The following is a 27,722-nucleotide window of genomic DNA, read 5'->3' as shown; positions in this document are numbered from 1 at the left end:
TCATACTAGAGACATTATAAAAATGAAGACAATTCATAAGAGGCTAGATGTCCATCCAGAGGCTACAGTATTTATACATTTTCCTCTTCATTTATTTAATCTCTGTGTGTGTGTGTGTGTGTGTGTGTGTGTGTGTGTGTGTGTGTGTGTGTGTATATGGAATGTCACTTCATCACAAGTGAGTGTGTGCGTGTGTACATTGCATCTACCCCATACAGACTTTCCTCGTCAGTAGCGGTTCCTGTCTGTTGATCAAAGCCCTCAGAATAAAGCCTCCATAGCTGTGTAACACAACACCTCAGTATGGAGATGGACCACAGAGAGAAAACCTCATTAGAGACCATGTCTAGTGATCTCTCCCTCTCTTTCTCTGTTTCTCTCTGTCTCATAAAGGCAAATCACCTTCAACAAAGACACAGACAGACACAATATACACTCTAATCACTGCCATCAATATCCCTGTCTGTCTTTGATGAAGGTGACTACTGAATCGCTCCCTCTGATCGAAGTGATCACTGTATGGGGAGAACTCAACCTCCTCTTTGACTTTGGTATCATACACTTTACTTCCAGAGTGTTCCTACCTGGCCGAATGGGTTGATTATTAGCCAATAGCTTAATCAGAGGGACTCTCCCTCCCTCCCGCCCCTGCCCCCTCCCCATCACCCCACCCCGATAACACCTCAGTCGTGTGCACAAAGGGCATGTTTACCATTGCATTCCCGCTCAGATAAACAGCGATAGCTCTCGATCGATACCAGCCATAAACGTCAGCCCACGTGACGCCGAGGTGCTGTTATTAATGTAACAGTTGGAGATTAGATCTGCATCGTCAAATAAATCAACCATCAACACCCACCACACACACTCAGCCTTTCCCAGCACATCAGACACCCCCCCCCCCCCCCCCCCCCCACACACACACACACACACACTACCAATCCTCCCTCCCTGCCTAAACAGTCCCGTTATTTTCAGCTATAAATCACATTGAATGGCACATTGATTTTATCCTGCAGCGCTCAGCTGGGGGAGTGGAGCTGGAACCACAGTTATTGCGTTTAATATTATCAATATTATCTCCCATATCATCTGAGTCGAGGAGGAGTCAACAGAGACTTTTCTGCCGCCCCCTCTCTCCCTCACTCTCTACCACTACCCCCCTCCCTTCTCTGCCCCCCACCCCCCCTCCTCTCCTCCACCCCCACCCAACCGAGACAGCCTCCATCAATCTGATAAGCAGAACTTCCCGTCACACCTGCAGGGCAAAGTCACCCAACAACCTGAACTTCTACACACAGACTCCTCTTTGTCCTCCCCAACTTCTTATTCATTCTGCATCTCCCTCCCTACTGCGTTGTTGTCCGCTCTGAACTCCACCAGTTCCCTTAGAGACAAAAACAGGGATGCTACTTGAGCGCAAAGGCCCTAAGAAAAGAGAGAGATATTTGGAGCAGTAGTGTTGGCCTCTCTCACTCACCACTTTTTGACTACCATATTTTGATAAGCCTAATGTCTCAGACAAGGGTTCTTGTTTCACTTAGTTTCTGCATTCACCTGTAGACCATAGACCACATCAGACGCAGAGATTAAAGGAACATTGAAAGGAAGCAAAGTCACACCATGACAGAGAGAGATGGATTGAGCAGATGAGTGGTGTGTGTGTGTGTGTGTGTTCAATTTACTGTGTGAATTAATATATTTGTTTTCTGGCTAGAAGATGAACACAGAACGGGTCCTGTTACTGGTAGAATGTGTTTTTCTCTCAAAGTTATCAGGCGGTTATCGCCTCTGTTTCTCTCTCCCAGATGGTAGATAAGGGACCTTGCCTTTATTAGCCAGTGCTGGCCTGATAAAGACCTGGTATTGATCCCAGGTTGAAAGAGCAGGTTCGTCAAACACGGTTGATTTACAGAGAGATGATAATGGCAGCACTGGGCAACTGAGGAACCCCAGGGAGAGAGAGTTAAATCAACAAGGTGACGTGTCGCTTTTCTCCATTCAGTTGCGGGGAAGAAGACAAAGACGAGAAAAAAACAGAAACACACAAAATTACACACTATTTGCCTCTGAAATGTAATCAACATTTTATTCTTAGCCCACACACACAATCACATTTAATTCTCTCATCCTCACCTGCAGTATACAAGCTGAAGGCGACACACACACACACACACACACACGCGCGCGCACACACACACGCACACACACACGCACACACACACACACACACACACACACACACACACACACACACACACACACACACACACCCACAAATGGGTAATCTCTAATGTAGTCTTGATTAACACCTGACAGAATGTACATGGGTTTATCAAACCAAGCCAACGAACAGACGCTTATCACTCCAGCCCCAAATTTCACAAGAGCAGGAATTTTTATGATTGAAATAAGAAATACAGAAATCTTGAATAACTCAAAATAATATTTCTCCAAACTCCACTATCACAGGATAAGTGGAAAATCTGAGGAAAAGATGTGGGGCCAAGCAGTGATGGCAAGATCTGATCAAAAGGAAACCTTGGTCGATGCTTTAGACATAAGGAAAATGTGAAATTATATTTTTTAACATTCATTTATGGTGTGTACCTATTCTGTACAGTTTAAGTTAACAATTAACAAGTAGTGAGATATTGAGATATGATGAATTTATGAGTTTAGTGGTTACATAGGACTGGCAGTTGATTTGAGAGAGTTTATAACTTATAACCCAGGAACCACAGAATGTATATTTTACCGTACAACTAATCAAGAAATTATAAATAGGGTGAATCATTGAAATCATCAATCCAAATCTAAAATAATCCTTGAGTCAACATAACAATTAGGCCTCAGTCTTACCTACAGTAGTGAAGAAAGACAAGTATAAAATGAATTACTAGTACAAAATGACTGACAACGAGACTGAGACGATGCTATCAATCTCCAAGATCATGGTGCCATAACAGAAGTCTAACTGTTGTATTAACCAACTGACATGACGAGCTCACCACAGAAAGCTCCACAGAATGAAACAGGGCACTTTCCAAAAAACGTTGATGCCCTGGAGGAGAATGGAAAGCGGTATTTAAGAGGGGAACCAGGGAGCTGGCACTGGCACTAGAATTTGAGGGGCATATGTTTGGGAACACTGGCACAGAGCCATGACGTTCACAGCATCTGAGCTTACCAGCTCAGAGATATGAGCTAAGACGACACCAGGCACTCCCTGAGTTATGTTGCATGGTTAGGCCATCATTGTAAATAAGAATGTGTTCTTAACTGACAAGCCTAGTTAAATAAAGTTAAATAAATGTAAAAAATTCAAATGAATTAGGGTATGGATTCCTTCACCTGATGTTATTGGGCTGTGGGTTAGTGGTTGATGCCTTCACATAAATGAGTAAAGATTTTCAAGAGAACAACTGTATGTTTCTCAGTGCTACCCCAGGCTGAGAGAGCGCATATTCATTGTACAGGGGGGTAAACATAGATGGGAGAGCTCACCTTCATTGAACAGGGGGGTGAACAGAGGTGTGAGAGCTCACCTTCAATGTACAGGGGGGTATATGGTGGTGGACTGGAGCTGTCACATTCTGCTGAGTCCTCTGGGTCCGAGGCTCCACCCTCATCGCCTGATAGGCTGACGTCATCAGGTGTGTTGTCCTCATCACCTTCCAGGTCCCCAGTAGAACCTTCCAGAAGAATCAAGAGGGAGCATTTAATTAAATTGAACATTTTTACTCATTTATGTGAAGGCATCAACCACTAACCCACAGCATAATAACATCAGGTGAAGAAATCCATACCCTAATTCATTTTTTAATTTTTAATTTAACCTCTATTTAACTAGGCTAGTCAGTTAATTTTTAATTTAACCTCTATTTAACTAGGCTAGTCAGTTAATTTTTAATTTAACCTCTATTTAACTAGGCTAGTCAGTTAATTTTTAATTTAACCTCTATTTAACTAGGCTAGTCAGTTAATTTTTAATTTAACCTCTATTTAACTAGGCTAGTCAGTTAATTTTTAATTTAACCTCTATTTAACTAGGCTAGTCAGTTAAGAACAAATTCTTATTTACAATGATGGCCTACCCCAGCCAATGCTGGGCCAATTGTGCGCTGCCCTATGGGACCCCCAATCACGGCCGGATGTGATACAGCCTGGATTCAAACCAGGGACTGTAGTGACGCCTCCTGCACTGAGATGCAGTGCCTTAGACCGCTGTGCCACTCAGGAGCCCGAAATTCATGACGATATATTTATCAATTTGAATTGAATAAAATTACAATAGAATATTGTGCTGTCACTATCCAGTAGAGATTACTGAACAGAAAGCTCTGAAGTTATTTCATTTTACATTTCATGTCCCTTGTAAAATTGGTCTCGTAGAATTAGGTGTGGCCCCAGAAAAATTAAGGATATCAAATTCTGCGCAATAGATTGAATGTGTGGGGAAAATGTTGCCATTCCCTGAACACAACACTGATAATACATTTTATATTTGGTACATTAAAGGGGTTTTAATACTGTCATAAAATGATTAACTCACATCACACCTGACATTGCATTTCTATAATCCCTGCTGACTACTCACGATTACACTGCTGGGCTATTTTAGACCGGTGAGGATAGCCTAAATTAACGCATGATAATAGAGATTTTGAATATTATGTTTTAAAATAATAAAAATGAATTCATATGCATTATATTAATTGTCATTCAGACTAAATAAAACAAAGGATGAAAATACAAAACCTCAGACCCTGTCCCCTTCATCACTTTGCTGTTCTTCATTGTCTCGTTCTATTGGTACGGGTCGGGAAAATACATAGAAAGACATTCTCATTCTTATTTCTAATGGGTGCAGCTCTCTCCTCAGTGTTTGAGAAACACACAGAAAAGGTTCTACATGAGACCCCTCTAATATAAAAAAAGCCCACCAGTATTTCAAATCACATTGGATGACACAACTCTCTGTAGACAGAACTTCACAGCCTATTCCCATGAGAACACTGAGAGACAGATTATAAATTAATCCACGGACCTATTCCATAAAGAGGATTAGGAACTGTCAAGTCAGTGTAAATGGTTAACATTCTACTGATTACCATGGGAGAAGAAACCAAACAAATGCATACACAAGGCATTACAATTAAGTATTGGGGCACAACGCATCATTTTAAACAAGTATATTTTAGTCAAATTAATGCTGCATATTAAAATGGGATTTTACCCCATAGTTTGTAAATTAATTTCCATGAGGTTGTGATGAGCGAAGTGGGATTGTTCCAAGCTAAAGCCGTGACCGGGGGCGTATATATTTACACTCATAGAACAAAGAGCCCTATAATCTATACAAAGCACACAACAATACCCGTGAATAAAGAGTCTTGTAGAAAAAGGAAAAAGCTATTTTTCTAATTCTGTTAATTTCACTTCCAAGCAATTAAAACGAGGCGGAGATAATGCTTGGAAACAATTGCTGCCTGACAAAAGTGTTTCTGTCTTTGTAAATGAAACATCTTTAGGCTAATTTCACTGTAATGGTTCACTGTAATTTCAGATAAAATTAACACAGTTAGATTTGAACCTTAACAAATAAAATAGAGGAAAGAAAAAAGATCGATCCCGAACACAATATTTTTTGAATTATGTGGCTCGAGCTTTGGTTGATATAATTTTCAGTATCTGTGAGAACATTTTCATACAATTAATTTTCCTTTAATCATAATTGTACAAAGAGACTTCTCTGTATAAAATTCCAATTATATTTCGTGTTTAAAATGTAAGTTTGAATTATGATTTCTTTCCTCATTAGTGTTCTGGTTTAATGAATCAATCGCCGCATCACTGCTTTCAGACATCAAATGGTGTGGAAAAAGTTTTAACTTTTGCCTCTTTTATCTACTAAGAAATATTATATTTTTCTCTCTTCAGGATAGTTGGAAGAAAGGATAGTACAGGCTACTTGATAAGCATTGTACCATCCAACTTTATTTGCACTTTTCAAAGTTATAACCACTAATTATAACTTTAAAACTCGTTAAATAAATGGATATCAGAATTTGACTGAACAAATCAAAGAATGGGATAAATAAATGACTTTGCTAACCAATCTAATTAGGTACATTACCTATCTGAAAAACAACCCAGGAATGTATCACACAGAGTTGTTCACAGAGTTGTATGTTAGTGTGATTTGAGGAGCAAGTGTCCGGAATATCAATCCAAAAAGTATTGAACCATTGAATACCTGCATGTGAGAGACAGGTAGTATGACCTGCACTGATGCCATAAGCCAGATTCTGAAATAAGTCTCAAGCCAGTCATATGTGTTCTTTCTCACAGAGACACACACAAATACTAGCCTGCATGCATCTGTGACACAGAAGTTGGTAATCTTAAGGACATGAGTGAAAAAGAGAGAGAGAAGGGGAAAGAACTCAGAGCAGCCTCTAACTCTATCTGACACTCTAAGGCAGCACAGAACAAAGTGTTGAGCTGATGAAGGCAGAGGAGATACTGCTTTATTAACTCGCCGTCCACATCAAACCAGTGTGCTCAGCAGCGGTGATTAAACACAGAGACAACACATCAAACCTGCATGCTCAACAAGCCTGATTAAACAGCCGCCACCCCTCGCCAGCTCTTACATTAATAACCATCTTACAAAACAGTAAAACTAGAAGAGAAGCGCTACTTGTATCAGACAATCAGAGATTTGTGAGAAAGAAGAACGTCTTAAAGGAGGATATTTAGAGTAAGAGAGGCCCCTTTGGTATGTACTCTTGAGGAGGGAACTGGGCTACCTGACTGAGTCACATGCTGAAGAGGAGCCTCTTATTGATCAGATTAAAGGGAATAACGAACCAAACATTATGTGAACTTCTGTTCTATAATGTCTTCCCAGCTGAACCCGTTCAAAGCCCATTTCAATGATCAGAATTCAGCTTTTGTTATACTGTGCAAAGAATTCAGTCCATGCGATCAGATTGATTTCTCTAATTTGATGTCTAGCAACAACAACAAAAAATTGTCTATGATCCGAGGCAATGATGACTTCATTGATTACTCAGAAAATGTTCAAAAATCTAGCAAAACATATCAATTTTTCAACACCTGTGAAATCCTGGTGACGTTATTGATCTGCAGATCTCCAAATCTCCTGCAATGATGGTTAAGTACTCCACTGACCGACAGATGACAGACCAGGGTGCAGTGAAGTGACGGGTGCCAGAGGTGCCACGTGACTGATGTCACCACAGTCCCTGACATAGCCGATAAGCCTGAGGACTCTCACTGCCCTGCCAGCTGATGAGTGGCAGGGACTCACTGTGGTCTGGCTGCAGACAGACAGGTGTAGAGAGTTAGAGCAATGGATAGGGGCCGGCACACCACTCTAACTGGGTTCAGAATGATCATACCACTCCTTGGCTCCCTCGACAGCCATCAGTGAAGACCCAGGCCCACATAGAGGCTGGAGAGAATCCACAGGCCAGTGGGCAGTCACACACTCTACAATGCTTGTACATGGGCATAAATGGGAAATAAGTATGGTTGGTACACTACCTACCTTTCTTTCATAAACACACATTTTATGTAGAATGTTGGGGTTGTGGAACAGAAAATAAGTCATCCACATTTTAGTGGCTGAATCTCATGTCATAGAAGACATAGCTGCTAGACTAATAAAGTAAATATGAAAAGAACAGAAAGGCCCGCACACTGAATATGCTAGTGGGCATAGTGGGTGTGAATACAATACAAAACATGGCTATAGAAAAGCACTTTAAGGCATATTCAATCATCAGAGGTACATGTAGGTATCAAGGATTAAATATACAAATCGGGCCGAGTTGTAACCTAGACAACAGTAAGATAACATTACATTGAAAACTGTTAGAATATCCGCCCACAAGACCATCACGCGCAGGACGTGTGGTGTCGTAGATACAATTACACATGACCTACTTCAAAACAACTTGTGTACCTCTGATATTCTGGTATCCATGATTAGGGCACATAGCCATTATAGAAAATATATAAAAAGTGTACTGATATACAATATGACCAGACCTGGATGGCAAGACATATCACAACACAATATATTTATGTAAGAATTGGTCTGATGTCAAACTCTTGGTTAAGACATTTTGGTGGCATAGTGGAGGAACTGTGAATCAAATACAACTCTGTTTTCAATAATAAATTATCAGTCTTAACATGTTCAATACCAATGTATCTCAGAGAGCTAATGTTGTGACGAGCCTCATTTTATTCCCTCACTTTATAAATCAGTAGCATATCTGTGAGCAGTACTCTGTCACACAACTGTTAAATACAACCAGACTAAAAACAGCCAGACAGTCATAAAATATATGCAGACAGATATGAGAGTTATAGCCTGCAACTAAATAGAAAAATATATCTGCATAAAACGTCTCAACACCATCAGTGAAATCATATGAATGAGCGATTACAATATTTATGATAATGAGTGTGATTATAATATGATGATAATGTGTGGTAATGATATTTATATGCACAGGGCATTGGAGCACTTCAAACAGGGCCCGCCTGATCCCGAATTTGGACGTGACAGCAGGACGTCAAACATCAAACAGTCAAATCCCCGGACAGAGCAATGAGGTACAGAAGCTTTGACAAACCCTCCCCCATTTTCCTTTACACCGCCCTAAACTAAATCTCTCGCCCACTTTCTCTCTATTCCTCACTCTCTTTTCCCTTTACTACATCCCTCTCTTCGTCCTATAATCATCATCCCTCTATTTATCCCATTTTCACCCTGCCATCTCCCTTTTATAGTCTTGCTCTCCCTCTTTCTTCCTCTCCCTTCCTCCCTCTCTACCCCCCCCCCCCCCCCCTTCCCTCTCGCTCTGAAAAAAACACTGTGACTGGGAGCGTCACTCTGTGCGGATAGCTGGGAGCCGTTCTCGGTTATCGGCTCCTGCAGACTCTCTCTGCTGGTCTGATCTGTCTCCTCTTCATTAAGCAAATACGCCGACGTGGAAATGAAAACATAATAGCTATTTGATTTCCAGCGAGATATTTTGCATATTGGTTCGGAGCTGATAGTGGAATTTCATCAAGTCTGGTTTTTTTCATGCTTTAAAAACTGAATTACTGAGCTGGGCGGCTTCAGCAGGATTTCTTTACATTGCTGGGAAGAGCAAAAAAAAAAGAGTCCCCAGGAAGACTACTTAAACGATTAAATATCCCCCATTCCCCTTTTGATAACACAGAAGAAATTTTAAGAATTCACAGTGCTTTAGGTTCACTATACAAATCAGAGATAGGACAGAGAAAATTAACTCCTTAATGAGCAGGAGCTGTCTCCCTGATAATGGTCCAGGGGAGATGACAGGGTGGGACACGATGGGAAGAATGAACCCACAGAAAGAGAAGGGGAAGAGGGAAGGAAAATAGGAAGTAGTCAATAACATGGAGGAGGGGGGATCAGCTTCCCCCTGCCTGGATATTGCTCTGTGGGCCATGAGAGGGCAGGTGTGATGGTAGATAGCGATAGCACCATAGTTACCCACTGCCCAGCATCGCCATAGTGATGGATGGTCCAGTGCAGGTGTATCCTTCATAGCCCCATGAGAGAAAAACTACCCTTGCAAGGGGAGATCAGCAAAACCTCTTCACACCAATCTATCAGATAACCCCACCTCTCAAGAGGATATTTCTGCTGGACAAAAATATATCTTCCTCTTGTTTTCCATGTTGGAACATGGTGTTTTTAGCCCTGATAGAGTCAAACTGTCTATGAACTTAACACAGACACTGATACACACTATACAGCATTACATTCACAATGGCATTCTGACTTTTTCATCGAGCTACACTACACACTAACACAGAATTTTCGGCAAGATTCTTTGAGTCGATATTGTGTGACACTTTATGGGCAGCAGGGGGGGAAGCAAGTTGTTTAAGACACTCATTATACCAACTACCCCTTAAACCTTGAGATATATTCCCCCACATCAATGGCATCAAACTGGCATTATGTGCACCAAGGCACAATGACAAAATATCCTGTGATGGCAAGGAAATTACATAAGATTTGATCACCTATGTTTGGGTGTAGAATACAGATCATTATCAGAGGATTTGCATTTGTCAATCAACTTCACACGGCTTCAATTCAACAGGTTCCTGGAATGTAACATATTCAAGAGCATAGCAACATCTAGTTTTGTGACCTAGCAATGAGCTGGTGACCTCAACTAGAGGTCGATCGGAATGGCCGATTAATTAGGACCGATTTCAAGTTTTCATAACAATCGGAAATCGATGTTTTTGGGCGCCGTTTAAAAAAAAACACCTTTATTTCATCTTTATTTAACTAGGCAAGTCAGTTAAGAACACATTCTTATTTTCAATGACAGCCTAGGAACAGTGGGTTAACTGCCTTGTTCAGGGGCAGAACGACAGATTTTCACCTTGTCAGCTCGGGGGACCCAATCATGCTAGTCCAACGCAATAACGACCTGTCTCTCTCTCATTGCACTCCACAAGTTACGTAAATGCAGTAAACCAAGATAAGTTGCTAGCTAGCTAGCATTAAACTTATCTTATAAAAAACAATCAATCATAATCACTAGTTAACTACACATGGTTGATGATATTACTAGATATTATCTAGCGTGTCCTGCGTTGCATATAATCTGACTGAGCATACAAGTATCTGACTGAGCGGTGGTAGGCAGAAGCAGGCACGTAAACATTCATTCAAACAGCACTTCCGTGCGTTTTGCCAGCAGCTCTTCGTTGTGCGTCAAGCATTGCGCTGTTTATGACTTCAAGCCTATCAACTCCCGAGATGAGGCTCGTGTAACCGATGTGAAATGGCTAGATAGTTAGCGCGCGCTAATTGCTGTTGTGTTGCTGGTTCGAGCCCAGCTAGGAGCGAGGAGAGGGACGGAAGCTACACTGTTACACTGGCAATACTAAAGTGCCTATAAGAACATCCAATAGTCAAAGGTTAATGAAATACAAATGGTATAGAGGGAAATAGTCCTATAATTCCTATAATAACTACAACCTAAAACTTCTTACTTGGGAATATTGAAGACTCATGTTAAAAGGAACCACCAGCTTTCATATGTTGTCATGTTCTGAGCAAGGAGCTGAAACATTAGCTTTCTTACATGGCACATATTTTACATGGAACATTTTGCATTTTTACTTTCTTCTCCAACACTTTGTTTTTGCATTATTTAAACCAAATGGAACATGTTTCATTATTTACTTGAGGCTAAATTGATTTCATTTATGTATTATATTAAGTTAAAATAAGTGTTCATTCAGTATTGTTGTAATTGTCATTATTACAAATAAATAAATAAATACAAATTTATGGTCCTCCAATAATATGGTCCTCCAATAATCGGTATCGGTATTGAAAAATCATAATCGGTCGACCTCTAAACTCAACCATACAGGGTTTTCATTTCTTTGACTGTCCTTGTTCATCTACTTATAATAACAATAACTGTTGAAACTATAACAGTCATCTAAACAGCAACATTTAACAGTAATGTTCAACAGGTTTAAATGTGGATTAGAAATGACATTGTATTATCATAATGAGGTTTTTATATTGCCAGTACAGCATATGCTCCCTCTCTAGGACATGTTGAATAATGTCCCTTCCCTCCCTAGACACACATCACAACGGTTCCTACTTGGCACCTCATCAAACACTCTCCTGGTGAAATATGGTCATTATTATCAAGACCATGATCAAATCAAATTAAATGTATTTGTCACATGCGCCGAATACAACAGGTGTCGACTTTACCGTGAAATGCTTACATACGAGCCCTTTCCCAACAATGTTGGTACTCTCTGAGGTCATTAAAGATTCCATGGCACTTATCGTAAGAGTAGGGGTGTTAACCCCAGTGTCCTGGCTAAATTCCCAATCTGGACCTCAAACCATCACGGTCACCTAATAATCCCCAGTTTACAATTGGCTTATTCATCCCCCTCCTCTCCCCTGTAACTATTCCCCAGGTCGTTGCTGCAAATGAGAACGTGTTCTCAGTCAACTTACCTGGTAAAATAAAGGATAAATAAATGTAGAGTTAAAAAGTCATAAAAAATTTGCTAATTAAAAAGGAAATAGTAACACAATCAAATAACAATAACGAGGCTATATACATGGAGTATAAGTACCAAGTCAATGTGCAGGGGTACAAAATAGTTGAGGCAATATGTACATGGAGGTAGGGGTAAAAGTGACTGGGCAATCAGTATAGATAATAAACAGAGTAGCAGCAGTGTATGTGAAGAGTGTGAGAATGTGTGTGTGTGTGTGTGTGTGTGTGTGTGTGTGTGTGTGTGTGTGTGTGTGTGTGTGTGTGTGTGTGTGTGTGTGTGTGTGTGTGTGTGTGTGTGTGTGTGTGTGTGTGTGTGTGTGTGTGTGTGTGTGTGTGTGTGTGTGTGATACTATCCCATAGAGGTTATATGCGCAGGACCCTATAGGTCTGAGCCTATTGTTCACTCATTATCAGATGTACATTGTGTCAGAATGTGTGTGTTGTCAAAAGGAGACATCCTCAATGTACAATATGTGCGCCTATTTTCTTGTGTTTAAAATGTAATTGCATTTTAAGAGACGGTTTTGCGTCATTTTTTCTGTATGTGGGAGGGCTATTTTGGATACCTATCTCTCCCAATAATACATAGACACACACACACACACACAACACAATACACACGGAGACATAAACACAACCACCACTAACAACATTGACAATAATTTCACCTAACGAGGAAAAAAGGCAGCTGCAACTGTGTCTATCTCCTCTTCATAGTCGTATTTGCTCTTGGGCGGAAAGTACAGCCGGAGCAGAGCACATGAGGGGAGAACCAGGGGGAGTTGAGTTGCCAGGCGGCTAGAGCCGAGACCCTGGACTATTGAAGCCAGGCAGGCAGACAAGAGCCAGGCGATAGGCACCCTGATAAAAGATAGAAAATAGCAACAAATCTTAACTTTCCAACCATCCCAAGATCCATGGGGAGGTGGGTTGAATCAACTACATATTGCATCGCTCCCTATCCATCTCTTCCCCCCTGACGAACTCACACACACATCCCTCCAATTCACTTTTTCACAATTGAGTGTGTGTGTACAGAAACTGGATAGTGGGACCTTATGCAATAACATTCTCTGTATGCAAATCAAATCAAATACAATGTTATTGGTCGCATTACACATGTTTAGCAGATGTTATTGCGTGTATAGCGAAATGCTTGTGTTCCTAGCTCCAACAGTGCAGTGGTATTTAACAATACACAACAATACACACAAATCTACTTAGGAAGCAACACTGATAAATTTCACATGCTGTTGTGCAAATGGAATAGACAACAGGTGGAAATTATAGGCAATTAGCAAGACACCAACAATAAAGGAGTGGTTCTGCAGGTGGTGACCACAGACCACTTCTCAGTTCCTATACTTCCTGGCTGATGTTTTGGTCACTTTTGAATGCTGGCGGTGCTTTCACTCTAGTGGTAGCATGAGACGGAGTCTACAACCCACACAAGTGGCTCAGGTAGTGCAGCTCATCCAGGATGGAACATCAATGTGAGCTGTGGAAAGAAGGTTTGCTGTGTCTGTCAGCGTAGTGTCCAGAGCATGGAGGCGTTACCAAGAGACAGGCCAGTAAGGAGACGTGGAGGAGGCCGTAGGAGGGCAACAACCCAGCAGCAGGACCGCTACCTCCGCCTTTGTGCAGGGAGGAGCAGGAGGAGCACTGCCAGAGCCCTGCAAAATGACCTCCAGCAGGCCACATATGTGCATGTGTCTGCTCAAACGTCCACAGGTGGGGGTTGTGCTTACAGCCCAACACCGTGCAGGACGTTTGGCATTTGCCAGAGAACACCAAGATTGGCAAATTCGCCACTGGCGCCCTGTGCTCTTCACAGATGGAAGCAAGTTCACACTGAGCACATGTGACAGACGTGACAGAGTCTGGAGACGCCGTGGAGAATGTTCTGCTGCCTGAAACATCCTCCAGCATGACCGGTTTGGCGGTGGGTCAGTCATGGTGTGGGGTGGCATTTCTTTGGGGGGCAGCACAGCCCTCCATGTGCTCGCCAGAGGTAGCCTGACTGCCAATAGGTACCGAGATGAGATCCTCAGACCCCTTGTGAGACCATATGCTGGTGCGGTTGGCCCTGGGTTCCTCCTAATGCAAGACAATGCTAGACCTCATGTGGCTGGAGTGTGTCAGCAGTTCCTGCAAGAGGAAGGCATTGATGCTATGGACTGGCCCGCCCGTTCCCCAGACCTGAATCCAATTGAGCACATCTGGGACATCATGTCTCGCTCCATCCACCAACGCCACGTTACACCACAGACTGTCCAGGAGTTGGCGGATGCTTTAGTCCAGGTCTGGGAAGAGATCCCTCAGGACACCATCCGCCACCTCATCAGGAGCATGCCCAGGCGTTGTAGGGAGGTCATACAGGCACGTGGAGGCCACACACACTACTGAGCCTCATTTTGACTTGTTTTAAGGACATTACATCAAAGTTGGATCAGCCTGTAGTGTGGTTTTCCACTTTAATTTTGAGTGTGACTCCAAATCCAGACCTCCATGGGTTGATAAATTTTATTTCCATTGATAATTTTTGTGTGATTTTGTTGTCAGCACATTCAACAATGTAAAGAAAAAAGTATTTCATAAGAATATTTAATTTATTCAGATCTAGGATGTGTTATTTTAGTGTTCCCTTTATTTTTTTGAGCAGTGTATATACACAGTACCAGTCAAAAGTTTTAGAACACCTACTCATTCAAGGGTTTTGCTTTATTTTTTACTATTTTCTACATTGTAGAATAATAGTGAAGCAATAACACATATGGAATCATGTAGTAACCAAAAAAGTGTTAAACAAATCAAAATATATTTGAGATTCTTTAACCAGCTTCATGAGGTTGTCACCTGTAATGCATTTCAATTAACAGGTGTGCCTTGTTAAAAAGTTAATTTGTGGAATTTCTTTCCTTCTTAATGCATTTGAGCCAATCAGTTGTGTTGTGACAAGGTAGGGGAGGTATACGAAAGATATCCCTATTTAATAAATCCATATTATGGCAAGAACAGCTCAAATAAGCAAAGAGAAACGATAGTCCATCACTAATTTAAGACATGAAGGTCAGTCAACGCGGAACGTTTCAAGAACTTTGAAAGTTTCTTCAAGTGCAGTCGCAAAAACCAACAAGCACTATGATGAAACTGACTCTCATGAGGACCGCCACAGGAAAGGAAGACCCAGAGTTACCTCTGATGCAGAGGATAAGTTCATTAAAGTTACCAGCCTTAGAAATTGCAGCCCAAATAAATGCAACAGACACATCTCAACATCAACTGTTCAGACAAAACTGCGTGAATCAGGAATTGCTGCAAAGAAACCACTACTAAAGGACACCAATAATAATAAGAGACTTGCTAGAGCCATAAAACACAAGCAATAGACATTAGACCGGTGGAAATCTGTCCTTTGAGATTTTTGGTCAAAATCACCGTGTCTTTGTGAGACGCAGAGTAGGTGAACAGATGATCTCCGCATGTTTGGTTCCCACAGTGAAGCATGGAGGAGGAGGTGTGATGGTGCTTTGCTGGTGACACTGTCTGTGATTTGTTTAGAATTCAAGGCAAACTTAACCAGCATGGCTACTACAACATTCTGCAGTGATACACCATCTCATCTTGTTTGCGCTTCATGGGACTATCATTTGTTTTTCAACAGGACAATGTCCCAACACACCTCCAGGCTGTGTAAGGACTATTTGACCAAGAAGGAGAGTGATGACGTGCTGCATCAGATGTCCTGGCCTCCACAATCACCCGACCTCAACCCAATTGAGATGGTTTTGGATGAGTTGGACCGCAGACTGTAGGAAAAGCAGCCAACAAGTGCTCAGCATATGTGGGAACTCCTTCAAGACTGTTGGAAAAGCATTCCAGGTGAAGCTTGTTGAGAAACTGCGAATGCAAAGGGTGGCTACTTTGAAGAATCTCAAATATAAAATATATTTAGATTTGTTTAACACATATAGAATTACTACATGACTCCATATGTGTTATTTCATAGTTTCGATGTCTTCAGTATTCTACAATGTAGAAAACAGTCAAAATAAAGAAAAACCCTTGAATGAGTAGGTGTGTCCAATAGATATGTGATGGGATATATAGACATTATGGACATAAATCTAATGTGAGCTTCCAACATACACACCTACAGTACAATAGGTTTGAGAAAATGGTTCAACTTGTTAGTGAGGTAGGTAGTGATTCTGGGGTCTATAGCGTCCAGCTGAGGGTCTGTATGTTGAAGCCAAGATAACAGCTTGCTGAGCCGTGCGCAAAGAGCAAAGAGATGTGTATATTAGAATCAGAATGGGCATTATTATTGGCATCACTTGGGGGTCCCTATCCTCTCACTCACACACACAAGGTCAGTTGATCTCAAGTTTGACTGTTATTTTCCAAAACCAAAACCACATTACAACAATCTTACACTAGGCTGGAAGGATAAATATCATGACATTGTTGCATATTCTTTATCAGACTCTCACGTGATATATATAGGAAGTGTCCTTGAGCACTGATGAGAATTTTCACACACATTTTCATAGAATTTTGTGTCAAGTGGTTGTAAAGGGAATTTATTCACAAAGGGATGTACGATCTTAGGACCAAATTCCTAACTTGGATCCTAAAATGGCCTTTTACACTAATTACGCACATGCTTAAGTGAATCTACACAGGTCTGAGTGGTTCATATCCTAACTTTTAGCTTGGTGCCAGTCTTTCTCTGTGAGATTTACAGTGCAACACCACTACAAGCATGGAACTTTTGACCGATTAGATTTTTTTTCTTCTTTTGTTTATTTAGTAAATATTTTATTAACTCTATTTCTTGAACTGAATTGTTGGTTAAGGGCTTGTAAGTAAGCATTTCACGGTAAGGTCTACTACACCTGTTGCATTCAGCGCATATGACAAATACAATTTAATTTGATTTGATTAGGAGGTGCAAACAATGAAATACATCAGAGTGAGTCAAGTAGGGTTGAGAATGTCACTATAATATTTTAAATAAACACAAATGGCACAGTCTGGAATGATTTAGTCATTAATGGTACAAAATTATTCTATTGGATATTGTGATATTTGGAGTAGCATATCGTAGAAGAAGTCTCCCCAAATATGGCCCAATCCTAGAGTCAAGTTAGAATCATCCCCTAAGCATGTGAGAGATTTGATAAAAGGAGGATGATTACAATCCCTTCACTGCTCTCCTCCTTGATCTTAAGCCTGAATGAAGATGGGAGGAGGAGTGATTATGATGGTATGCAGAGAGGAAAAGAGAGGAGAGAAGCCTCAACCCCTCCCCCCTTTTCTCTTCCAACACCAAGGCTCTCAGAACGCTGACAGAAACCAGCAGGAGATCCAGGCACCTACTCCTCCTCCTGAGTCTCTCTCTCCTCCTCTCTCTTTGTCTGAAGTGCTGCGGCCTTCGGTCAGGCCGTCTTATCCGAGCGTTGACCCTGAGGCCTCGGCTTAACTCTCCAACCAGAGGGCCCTACAACCACCGCCACTGCTCCGATAGACAAACACTTCCACAGATGTTTCTGCTAGCGCAAGAGACTAAACACATCCCCGATTCAGAGAAAACAGACAACACAGCCCAGATCTGGATCACCAAAACAAGTAAAAATGCAGTGGCTGCTATGAAGCTAGAGAGAAAGTGACCCCCAGTGAACGTGATGGGGGATAGGGTTTAGACTAGACTGATACAGCCCTGATAGGAGATGATTAGAGGCCTCGACTCATGGCCTAGCTGCTTATACCCACTAAACACTACCCAAGCCATTGGATCACTGTGATCTATCTATACTTGGATATCCAAATGGTTTGGGCTTGTATCTACAGTGTTTGTGTAGTTAACACCATTTTAAATGTAGTATACTCAATGTACTTGCTTAAAAACCACCATAGTACCACAGCATAGTGTTGCTGAGAAATCCCCCTACTTTATAACCCACTCCATATGTAGAAGTCATAACTCTGTATTTCTGAGATGTCTATCTTTTATTTTATTTTTTTTATATTTTTTAAATATTTTTTTAACCTTTATTTAACTAGGCAAGTCAGTTAAGAACAATTTCTCATTTACAATGATGGCCTACCCAGGCCAAATCCCAACCCTCCCAATCACAGCCTGGAATCGAATCGTCTGTAGTGACGCCTCTAGCACTGAGATGCAGTGCCTTAGACCGCTGCGCCACTTAGGAGCCCCGAGTGTTAATCCACAACACTCATTTATGGCTCTCCTGTAATTGTTATGACTTAATTGTGCATCCTAAAAGGACATAAAGCAGTGGACACAGTGGCAACTACTGCTAGCTACACAACTGAAGAAAACCCTGGAAATAGAGGTGCTGCATATAACCAGGATATACAGTAACACTAGTATTCACACCCCTAAATCCAACTGTAACTTGATCCTAGGACCATGTCGGTATATATCTGACTAACAACAATTTCCGATTTAGAGATCAACAATAAAGAAATTGAAAGGGCAACAAAAAGAAGGTAAGAGAGAGAGGGGGAAATGGAAAGAGAGAGTAAAAGAATGGGAGCAGAGGGGCAGATGGCAGTTGAAACGTTATCTATCAATTCTGTCACATGGCTTAAAATAAAATCAAAATCAACTGAGATCCTGTAAGTGTGAGTGTGATAACTCTGTGGAGCATGTAGAGGAGATGTAGAGGAGATAGCATGGGGTTAGCTTGTTAAATACAACCCACTGCACGGCTGGCAGCAGCAAAGAAAGGGGGTATTTTCAAGAGGCAGGGCATCACTGTAGCCCTCACTGCTCTGATAACATCCATGTTAAGAGAGGGAAGGGGGAGAGGGAATACAGCCCAGAGAAGATGGACTCACATCTATGCATCTTCCCTGGTTGTGAAAGGAAGTATCAGCACCCCTCAAACGCAAAAAGTCACAACGGGATTTCTGATGGAGAAAATGTGTTCTTCTCAGATGATGGGAAGATAGGGGGGAGTACAGCCAAATGTCAAAGATGATAAATGGAAGAGTGCAGAGAAACACAAGCATACATACAGAGTACACACACACACGCAACCAGAAACACATGACATTTGAATATATTTTATATGATTTACTAAATAACCTCAATGGATAACTAGCTGTAGAAACTAGCTGAATAATAGGCTCACACCTGGTGGTTCCAACACATGTTAATTACACAAATGTTTCTTACATACAGATGTGGCTATTAGTACAAAATACAATAAAGCTAAATACTATACATTTAAAAATAACAAGGCGGGTTATTATTAGCTTACAGCTGAAACAAAAATACTATTAGAGTGTTTTATTTTCTCTAGCTATATAAATTCCTCTCTAATATAGCAATATGATTGGTGACCTTTCAGAAAGCTAGGTTTCATCATTAATTATGGGCACTATGACTCCTCTATTGTTGCAATTAGTCATAAATATACTTATACATTTTAATAGGATAGACATCACCCTTAGCTGAGAGCATAACCTAGAAAAAGGCATGTTTCATCAGTCACGGGCTGAGCTGAGTACCTCAGCTCATTAAACAGGGCTTTTTCATTAGTTTGGAGTATTAGTTAGCGCTGATAAAGTCTGGTTCTGTCTTGTCTGGTCTGCCGTGGTGTGCAGTGCCAGGGCGAGGTGTGTCTGTCTGGATGACTGTAGATCATTTTAATATCAGGCCGGTGTGGATTGCTGATAGTGTTTTAAGGCAGGGCCCAGTGGACTGAATACTGGTAGTACCTATCTGTAATTAGTAACCATTCTCTATCACTGATAAGATAAACTCACCCTGACCTTTTCCATTTGGTCGCCATGACAACGGGCCCTCTAACCCCCCATATTATTTTAGTGATTAAACAGCAAATAAATGGGAGATGTGAGAAACTGATACAGATGATTAATAATACTGTGTGTGTGTGTGTGTGTGTGTGTGTGTGTGTGTGTGTGTGTGTGTAGAGGAGGGGCTGTCAGTGTCACAGAGTCATATGAATAGACTTGGCTTGTCTTTTTGTGGTGAATAATGGAAATTTAAGATGAACTGAACGGGAAATAAAAGCACAGGGATGAGAGCGATAGATGTCTCCTTTTTTTTGAGAAGCGCTCTCAGAGGAAAGGGAATATTAACGTTCCCTCCCCCTTCCTTCTCCCAGCCAAGCCCATTTCTCACCACTCTCCAGGTTCATCACTGTAAGTGTTATCTTTTGATTAATAATAAATGCTGGATTCCAGTATTACACTCACTTAAACAGTGTGGTTTTAGAGTGGGGAAAAACACCTTAACCTGAGGAGCTGCGGGAAATTCAGAATATGAAACTTTACCCTGGTGAAGCTCGCTTATAAATGTATACATTTATACTACTATCATACTGCTATAACCAAGTTACAGCCCCAAGATTTTTGACATGTAGAGTCAGCACATACCTAAACCTATACCTTCCTGTATGTGCAATATTGTAGAGAATAGTTTAATCTAATGGGACTGAGGGGTAAAAGTAACCCAAAGATGTCAAGACCTTACTGTACAAACCATGACCCCTGCCCATCCACGTTCTAGCCAGCACAGTCAACTCAAACTATCAACCAGTCCCATCCACTAATATCGGCAAGCAGACCAACACCCCATAAACTGCACCTGGGCCCCAAAATCTCCCTTTATTTATACCAGTGAGGCCATAAGTCCCACTCCCTGGAACCCATCTGTCCCCATTTGCATGAAAAGGAAATAGCGGGAATACATGCAAAGTCTGACCAGTTGACTGAAAGGTCACTGTGGCTTTGTACAGCACGAGGGCAAACAAGCCCAGGCCCTGACAGTGTTTATCGGTTAGATCGCTGCATTGATACAGGGAGAGACTCCTTCCCTAAACTAAGGGGAGATCTCCATGTATCTCTACAACTGCCGTCTCCATTTTGCCGCTATTGGGCAGGAGGGTCAGTGAAATGAGGTATCATGAAGGATTTGGCCAATCAGATAAACGTCAATCATTCTGAGATATTTGTGAGATAAACCATTCCACAATATCTCTAGAAACATGCCAAGCCTTTCAGTTGACTAGATAATGGATCACATATGGTGGTGAGTGACGTGATCACAGGGAGGATCAGACACAAACACACCTACTGAACAGTCTACATACACTATTTTGGAAGCCATTTTTGGGATAACACAGTGCTGGGATAAGAGCTTACAGTAACACTTAGAAGACCAAGGGGCTGTGGGACACACACACACACACTGAGAGAAAGTCAGGGCATGTCCACACGATTGCTTGAGTAAGCAAATTAACCAGAGTGATGGCTGAGAAGGCAATTAGACGACAGAAAATCTTTCACCCTGCCAAATTATTTCTTAAAGTCTGTATCACTTCCCTGACAGTTGATGTTCCACTTTCTTTTTCATTATTTATCTATTTTTGCTTTGTGTAAATTCAGCTAAAATACTTCTGAAGTGCTTAATGGTGTTATCGAGAGCCCAGATCTGCTGCCACATGCTGCCTGGTGGTTTCATTTGAGATATTCACGGGCCGGCCCCAAAGAACCGGCGCATTATCAAACGTCTAACGAGACTGACACGGCCAATTATTGACAAATTATTCCTTTAGAGCGCACCCGGCTCCCTTGATGAGCACAGAGTTCCTTGATGAGCACTAGTCCCCCCTTCGTCCTCTGGGCCCGAGGACTCGTGTCTATCAGATTCTATTAAACGCTCAACACTTTGGCGAACAAAGCTGCCCGCGCCTTGCATCGCATTAACTGCTATTATATGCTCATGAACTTTGTTACAATCATTATGGTTCCCCCTTTTATGCTCTTAACAACTCCAACCATTTTTTTGCCACTTGTTATAGGCAGATGAAGGTAAAAAGATGGCTTCGAACCCTCAGAGAACAATATATGTTAAGAAGACAGTTTTCTGAATATGTCAGAAGACTGAAGGGACACCAACTGTGCTGGTTTTACACATATCCTTATCAAATATCACAGCTCTAGGAATTATAAGTTAAAGAATGGGACCCATTTCAATACCCAGAAGCTAATATCTGTAAAGGAACTCATGCTTTATCGGCAATTTGTACTGTGCACTTTTGAGTCTCCAGCCTCCTTATCAATTGCATTGTAATCGGGGGACGTTGAGACATGACACGATGGCTCAGGTGATAGATAGAAGCTGCTGATGAGCTCAGGTGGACAGAGAGGACAAAGGGATCAGGGGATTGAGGGCAAAAGCATGTCTGAGACACATGAGATGAGAACTTTGATACAGATGCAACTGAATAAGAAAATTAGGGAATAGGCCATAAGGGAAAAGGATAGATTTAAAGAGTGAGAGGGGGTAAGAGAGAGAGGGGGGATAGGAACGTGAGCCCTGTGTAGAAAAAACTGTAAATGAGGACAGGAGTGAGGAAAGGGTCAGGACAGAGTGTGTTTCTGGAAAAACAAGGGCTTGACCCACAACCCATGGCTAGTGTCGAGGCTTTTTGTTTTCCAGCCCAGGTTCCTTACTCCCTCTACCAAGTCCACATCCTCTCTAACTAGGGTGTAGTTTCTTAACATTCATCATCGCTGAACTCTGAAACTTTATCAGCTCGGGAGCACGGCGCCACGGACCCGGCCCCGGCTTTCTCAGCTCTCAGATAGGCCTGATAAACACACTGATAGATTACAGTAGATTGTTTTACTTCAGGGGACACTGCTGCTGCTGCTAATACTTAGACAAGACTCACTGGGGAGGGGACCTATGGTGTGTGTGTGTGGGGGGGGGGGGGGGGGGGGGCAAGAGGACAAAGAGGAAAGGGCAAAGAAACAAGACGAGTTGGAGAAAGGGAAAGTGTGTGTGACTTTATTTTGTTTTACCATTTAAAATACCACACAATGCAACAAATACATGTACCAAAATTGTTGAGGATTATATACACAAAATGTCAAAAGACATGTTTCCATTGTGGTCCTGTGTGTGTGTGTGTGTGTGTGTGTGTGTGTGTGTGTGTGTGTGTGTGTGTGTGTGTGTGTGTGTGTGTGTGTGTGTGTGTGTGTGTGTGTGTGTGTGTGTGTGTGTGTGTGTGTGTGCATGTGCGTGCGTGTGTGTTTCTGCGTGTCAGGATTTCCATAAGGAAAAGTGGACATTTGACCGCCAGTATTTCAATTTACTGGACATTTGAGACATTTACCAGACCCATATGCACTGGGTGTGTAACCTGATTAAGGAATCCACCCACGGAGCTCAGAATAACAGAAATCACATTTAGATTTTGGTAATTCATCTTAACGGAACATGCAACGAGAATACAACAGTACGCGTCCTTCTTACCGAATTCCGATGCGGATGTTGAAGATGTTGAATAACTCTCCACATGTACTTTTTCTCAGCCAACAAGACGAGTAACAAACAGCTAATTCACTAGCCTATGTCAATCTATTCTTCCCCATAGTACAAAAGTTGACCTATTCTATTGGTCAGTTTGTCGTTCTGTGCGAGAAAGAAATAGCCTATTCCAAAGCATTGAGGCTGATGCAACAGATCAGGACGTTTAGCTTAAAATTTTAAATAAACTATTATTGATTCACATTATAAGCGCAGCAATGCGCACACGACAATAAGGCTACACATGGCAATAAGGCTACACACGGCAATAAGGCTACGCACGGCAATAAGGCTACGCACGACAATAAGGCTACGCACGGCAATAAGGCTACGCACGGCAATAAGGCTACGCACGGCAATAAGGCTATTTACGGCAATAAGGCTACGCACGGCAATAAGGCTACGCTCGGCAATAAGCGCACTGCACATGCTAGAAGTTCCATGTGACAGAGATGAAAATATCAGTTTGAAATGTAAAAAGATGGGAGATCTAAAGATGCAACAACTAGCATGGGTTGCTAACATGACTAGGATTGTGCCTTTCACTAGTGGACAATTAAATAAAGTTGATTGGCCCTGTCCGGGGGTGTCCTCGGAGTGGGCCACAGTGTCTCCTGACCCCTCCTGTCTCAGCCTCCAGTATTTATGCTGCAGTAGTTTATGTGTCGGGGGGCTAGGGTCAGTTTGTTATATCTGGAGTACTTCTCCTGTCCTATTTGGTGTCCTGTGTGAATCTAAGTGTGCGTTCTCTAATTCTCTCCTTCTCTCTTTCTCTCTCTCGGAGGACCTGAGCCCTAGGACCATGCCCCAGGACTACCTGACATGATGACTCCTTGCTGTCCTCAGTCCACCTGGCTGTGCTGCTGCTCCAGTTTCAACTGTTCTGCCTTATTATTATTCGACCATGCTGGTCATTTATGAACATTTGAACATCTTGGCCATGTTCTGTTATAATCTCCACCCGGCACAGCCAGAAGAGGACTGGCCATCCCACATATGCTCTCTCTAATTCTCTCTTTCTTTCTTTCTCTCGGAGGACCTGAGCCCTAGGACTATGCCCCAGGACTACCTGACATGATGACTCCTTGCTGTCCCCAGTCCACCTGACTGTGCTGCTGCTCCAGTTTCAACTATTCTGCCTTATTATTATTCGACCATGCTGGTCATTTATGAACATTTGAACATCTTGACCATGTTTTGTTATAATCTCCACCCGGCACAGCCAGAAGAGGACTGGCCACCCCACATAGCCTGGTTCCTCTCTAGGTTTCTTCCTAGGTTTTGGCCTTTCTAGGGAGTTTTTCCTAGCCACCGTGCTTCTACACCTGCATTGCTTGCTGTTTGGGGTTTTAGGCTGGGTTTCTGTACAGCACTTTGAGATATCAGCTGATGTACGAAGGGCTATATAAATAAATTTGATTTGATTTGATTTTAAAACCAATAGAACATGAGAGAATTAGAGTTTAATTAATTAATTTAACCTTTATTTAAGGCTAGGGAGTAACGGATTACAAAATAAATCTGTTACGTTACCAGAAAAATATTGTAATCAGATTACAGACACTTTTGAAAAGCTAGATTACTTCGTGGATTACTTTTAAATTTAGAAAGGATGTTTGCGAGAAAAAACATATTTCACATTTCTCTGTTTTCTCAATGACATTCAGCATTGAAAAAAGGAGTAAAGTTAAGTTTGTTCCACCTGAGTGAGTCTGACTACAAGTCAGAGACAACTATGATGACACACCAAATGTGTTTGATGGATCGTGGGAAAAGAGCAGGAATAGGTTATTGTGGGCTACAGTCCACGCTATGTCTTCCAATGGTGCGACTGCTGTTGGCATCCAAAGATTATCCAACTTGAATAAACACTTGGAGGTAAGGATGACAGCAGTGGTGTAGTTTACAGCGATACAGATATCACTTACTATTGATATCTTCAAATGCACTGATGTGAATCACACTGCTGCTCTCTCAACTAGCTATTTGCGCCTTACGGATTGGCTGTTCACAAATCTAAATGTGTATTTGAACCCAATAATGGTTGAATTCAAGAAGTTTAAGCTGCCTATCATTAATTGTTTTTGAAACCAGTGAACAGCTAGTGAAAAATGTGCTCTAGCAACAGCTGCACAGTGCGGATCCCAGCCTATGGAGAAAAAAGTTGGGCTTTTATTGCTCAATCTAATTCATGCTAAAAAAATACATAAATCCATAGGTCTAATGGACACATGCCCAAACTCGCACACTTTTGATATACTTAAAGGGGCAATCTGTAGTTGCTACATGTATTTTTGGATTTATAAATTATATATATCCATTAATTCTTGCAGAATATAACTTATAAATGAGCTTAGTTTAATCAACTGTCACACTCTATGAGAACCCAAAACATATACTTGTTTTTCTCTAATGTTTGTAAAAATTGTAAATGTAAACAAACACTGTATAGACTCATAATATGGTTAAAACAATAATGTTGATATCATGGAAGGCTAGTCCTTGCATCCATAGCTCTGTTTATTAATCTGAGAGTGGTTACATTTCTCCAGGCCCATCCCTCAGCTTTTTACCAAGAGAGGTGGGGCGACCATTTTGTTATTGTTATTGTTTCATCTGTGGATTTGCCCTTTAAACAGCTGCATATTATCAAGATATAAAAGTGTCACCAAAAAAAGGTAAACAATAGACCTATAGCAAATGCAGAGACCTATAGCAAATGCAGCATATGGCATTCATTTTCACATGTAAATAGCACTTTTCAGTAGTGCTCAAAGCATGCCATTCCATGAGCAGAGCATTTGTTTCTCAATTCGAATCAATGAGCCCCATCAGTCCTCCATGACAACAAAATCATAAACAACAGAATAGGGCTGGCTAATAGGTCCTTAGTTTTTGGGGTTATACTCAGGTAAAACAATTTAGCTAATCTGTACTTCCATATTTCCTAGTCCTATTCTTGAAGATCAAGGGGTATAACATTTATTGGAATGACTGGAATTCTGACAGACTTTGATATTTAATGTAAAGATATAATTGAATAGTTTTATTATATGTAGTAAAAAGCGATGGGTTAGAAGAAGCCTATATAACCAACCCATAAAGTACAATTTAACATCCATATATGGCCAGCTATGTAAACTTTAAAAATGAATTATCCTGCAATAGATGTCGTTCAATTGGTAACATACATTTTTGTCTTCTTCTAATGTCTCTTAAGGAGAAGGTAATCTAAAAGTAATTGAATGTAATCAGATTCCATTACTAAGTATGGGTAATCCAGAAGGTATGTTACGGATTACAATTTTGGACAGGTAACTAGTAACTGTAATGGATTACATTTAGAAAGTAACCTACCCAACCATGGAAAAAAAATAGAGGAGCTCTTTTTAATTGCAGCCATCAAAAATGTTTTTTAACATGCAATTTAATTTAAAATTGTTGCGCAATGATTGGGTTTATAAAAGCACATTTCACTCCAGCAGCAACTGGAGCTATAGCAGCAGTTGTTGCACTTTCCAACAGATTTTCCACATAAACTAGACTCTGTATGCTATGCGCGTGTGATAAATAAGAATCATATGGCTAACAAAAATACACACCAAACAATTTAATTACACTAAATTATGGAAATTAACCCCATAGACCGATAAGAATGACCGGTCAAATGTATTTGTATCAACTGGTATTTTCATCAATGGGATTTTTTTCTTCTCCGGGACAATTGACCGGCACCAATTTTGTTTATCGGCCGAAAGCCGGCTGTTACCGGCTAATGGAAACACTGGTGTGTCCGTGTGAGTGTGGGGATAACGTTCTCTGGGCTTAGTATTGATGACGGAGAAACAAACCAAAGGCAAAGAATAAGGAGGTATATCTTACTCAGAAATATCGTATTCCATGAACTAGTACAGGGATGGGCAACTGGCGGCCCGCCGGCCACCCTCCTTTTGTAGGTACCAGAGCGCCAAGCCTGATACCAAAAGGCTCCTTAACAGCTTCTACCCCCAAGCCATAACACTGCTGAATAGTTAATCAAATGGATACCCTACTTTTTGCATTGACTCCCTTATTTTATTATTATTTATTATAATTTTTTGCTCTGACTCTCTTGCACAGGCTTGATGTACACTCACTGGACTCTAACCACAAATCCACACATACTACACTGACACTCCAAAACACACACACACACACACACGCACACGCAC

At 41.4% G+C, this 27,722-nt stretch overlaps 1 protein-coding gene across 3 annotated transcripts in view; it reads right to left on the bottom strand.

Moving 5' to 3' along the window:
- The window catches only part of LOC110519941 (zinc finger protein ZFPM1), a 98,980-nt gene that overhangs the window by 47,409 nt on the left and 23,849 nt on the right, over positions 1 to 27,722 (bottom strand). For 2 of the 3 annotated variants that reach the window (XM_021596832.2, XM_021596842.2), the window contains exon 2: positions 3,549 to 3,695. The exons of the other annotated variant lie outside the window; for it this stretch is intronic. In XM_021596832.2, the coding sequence (XP_021452507.1) occupies positions 3,549 to 3,695 (147 nt within the window). The remainder of the gene's footprint in view (positions 1 to 3,548; positions 3,696 to 27,722) is intronic. 3 annotated transcript variants of the gene reach the window in all.

This window comes from Oncorhynchus mykiss, chromosome 1, assembly GCF_013265735.2.
Source record: "Oncorhynchus mykiss isolate Arlee chromosome 1, USDA_OmykA_1.1, whole genome shotgun sequence".
In the NCBI taxonomy this organism is placed as follows: domain Eukaryota; kingdom Metazoa; phylum Chordata; class Actinopteri; order Salmoniformes; family Salmonidae; genus Oncorhynchus; species Oncorhynchus mykiss.
Note: the sequence above shows the minus strand (reverse complement) of the source record. Positions and strands in the feature narration are given on the sequence as shown.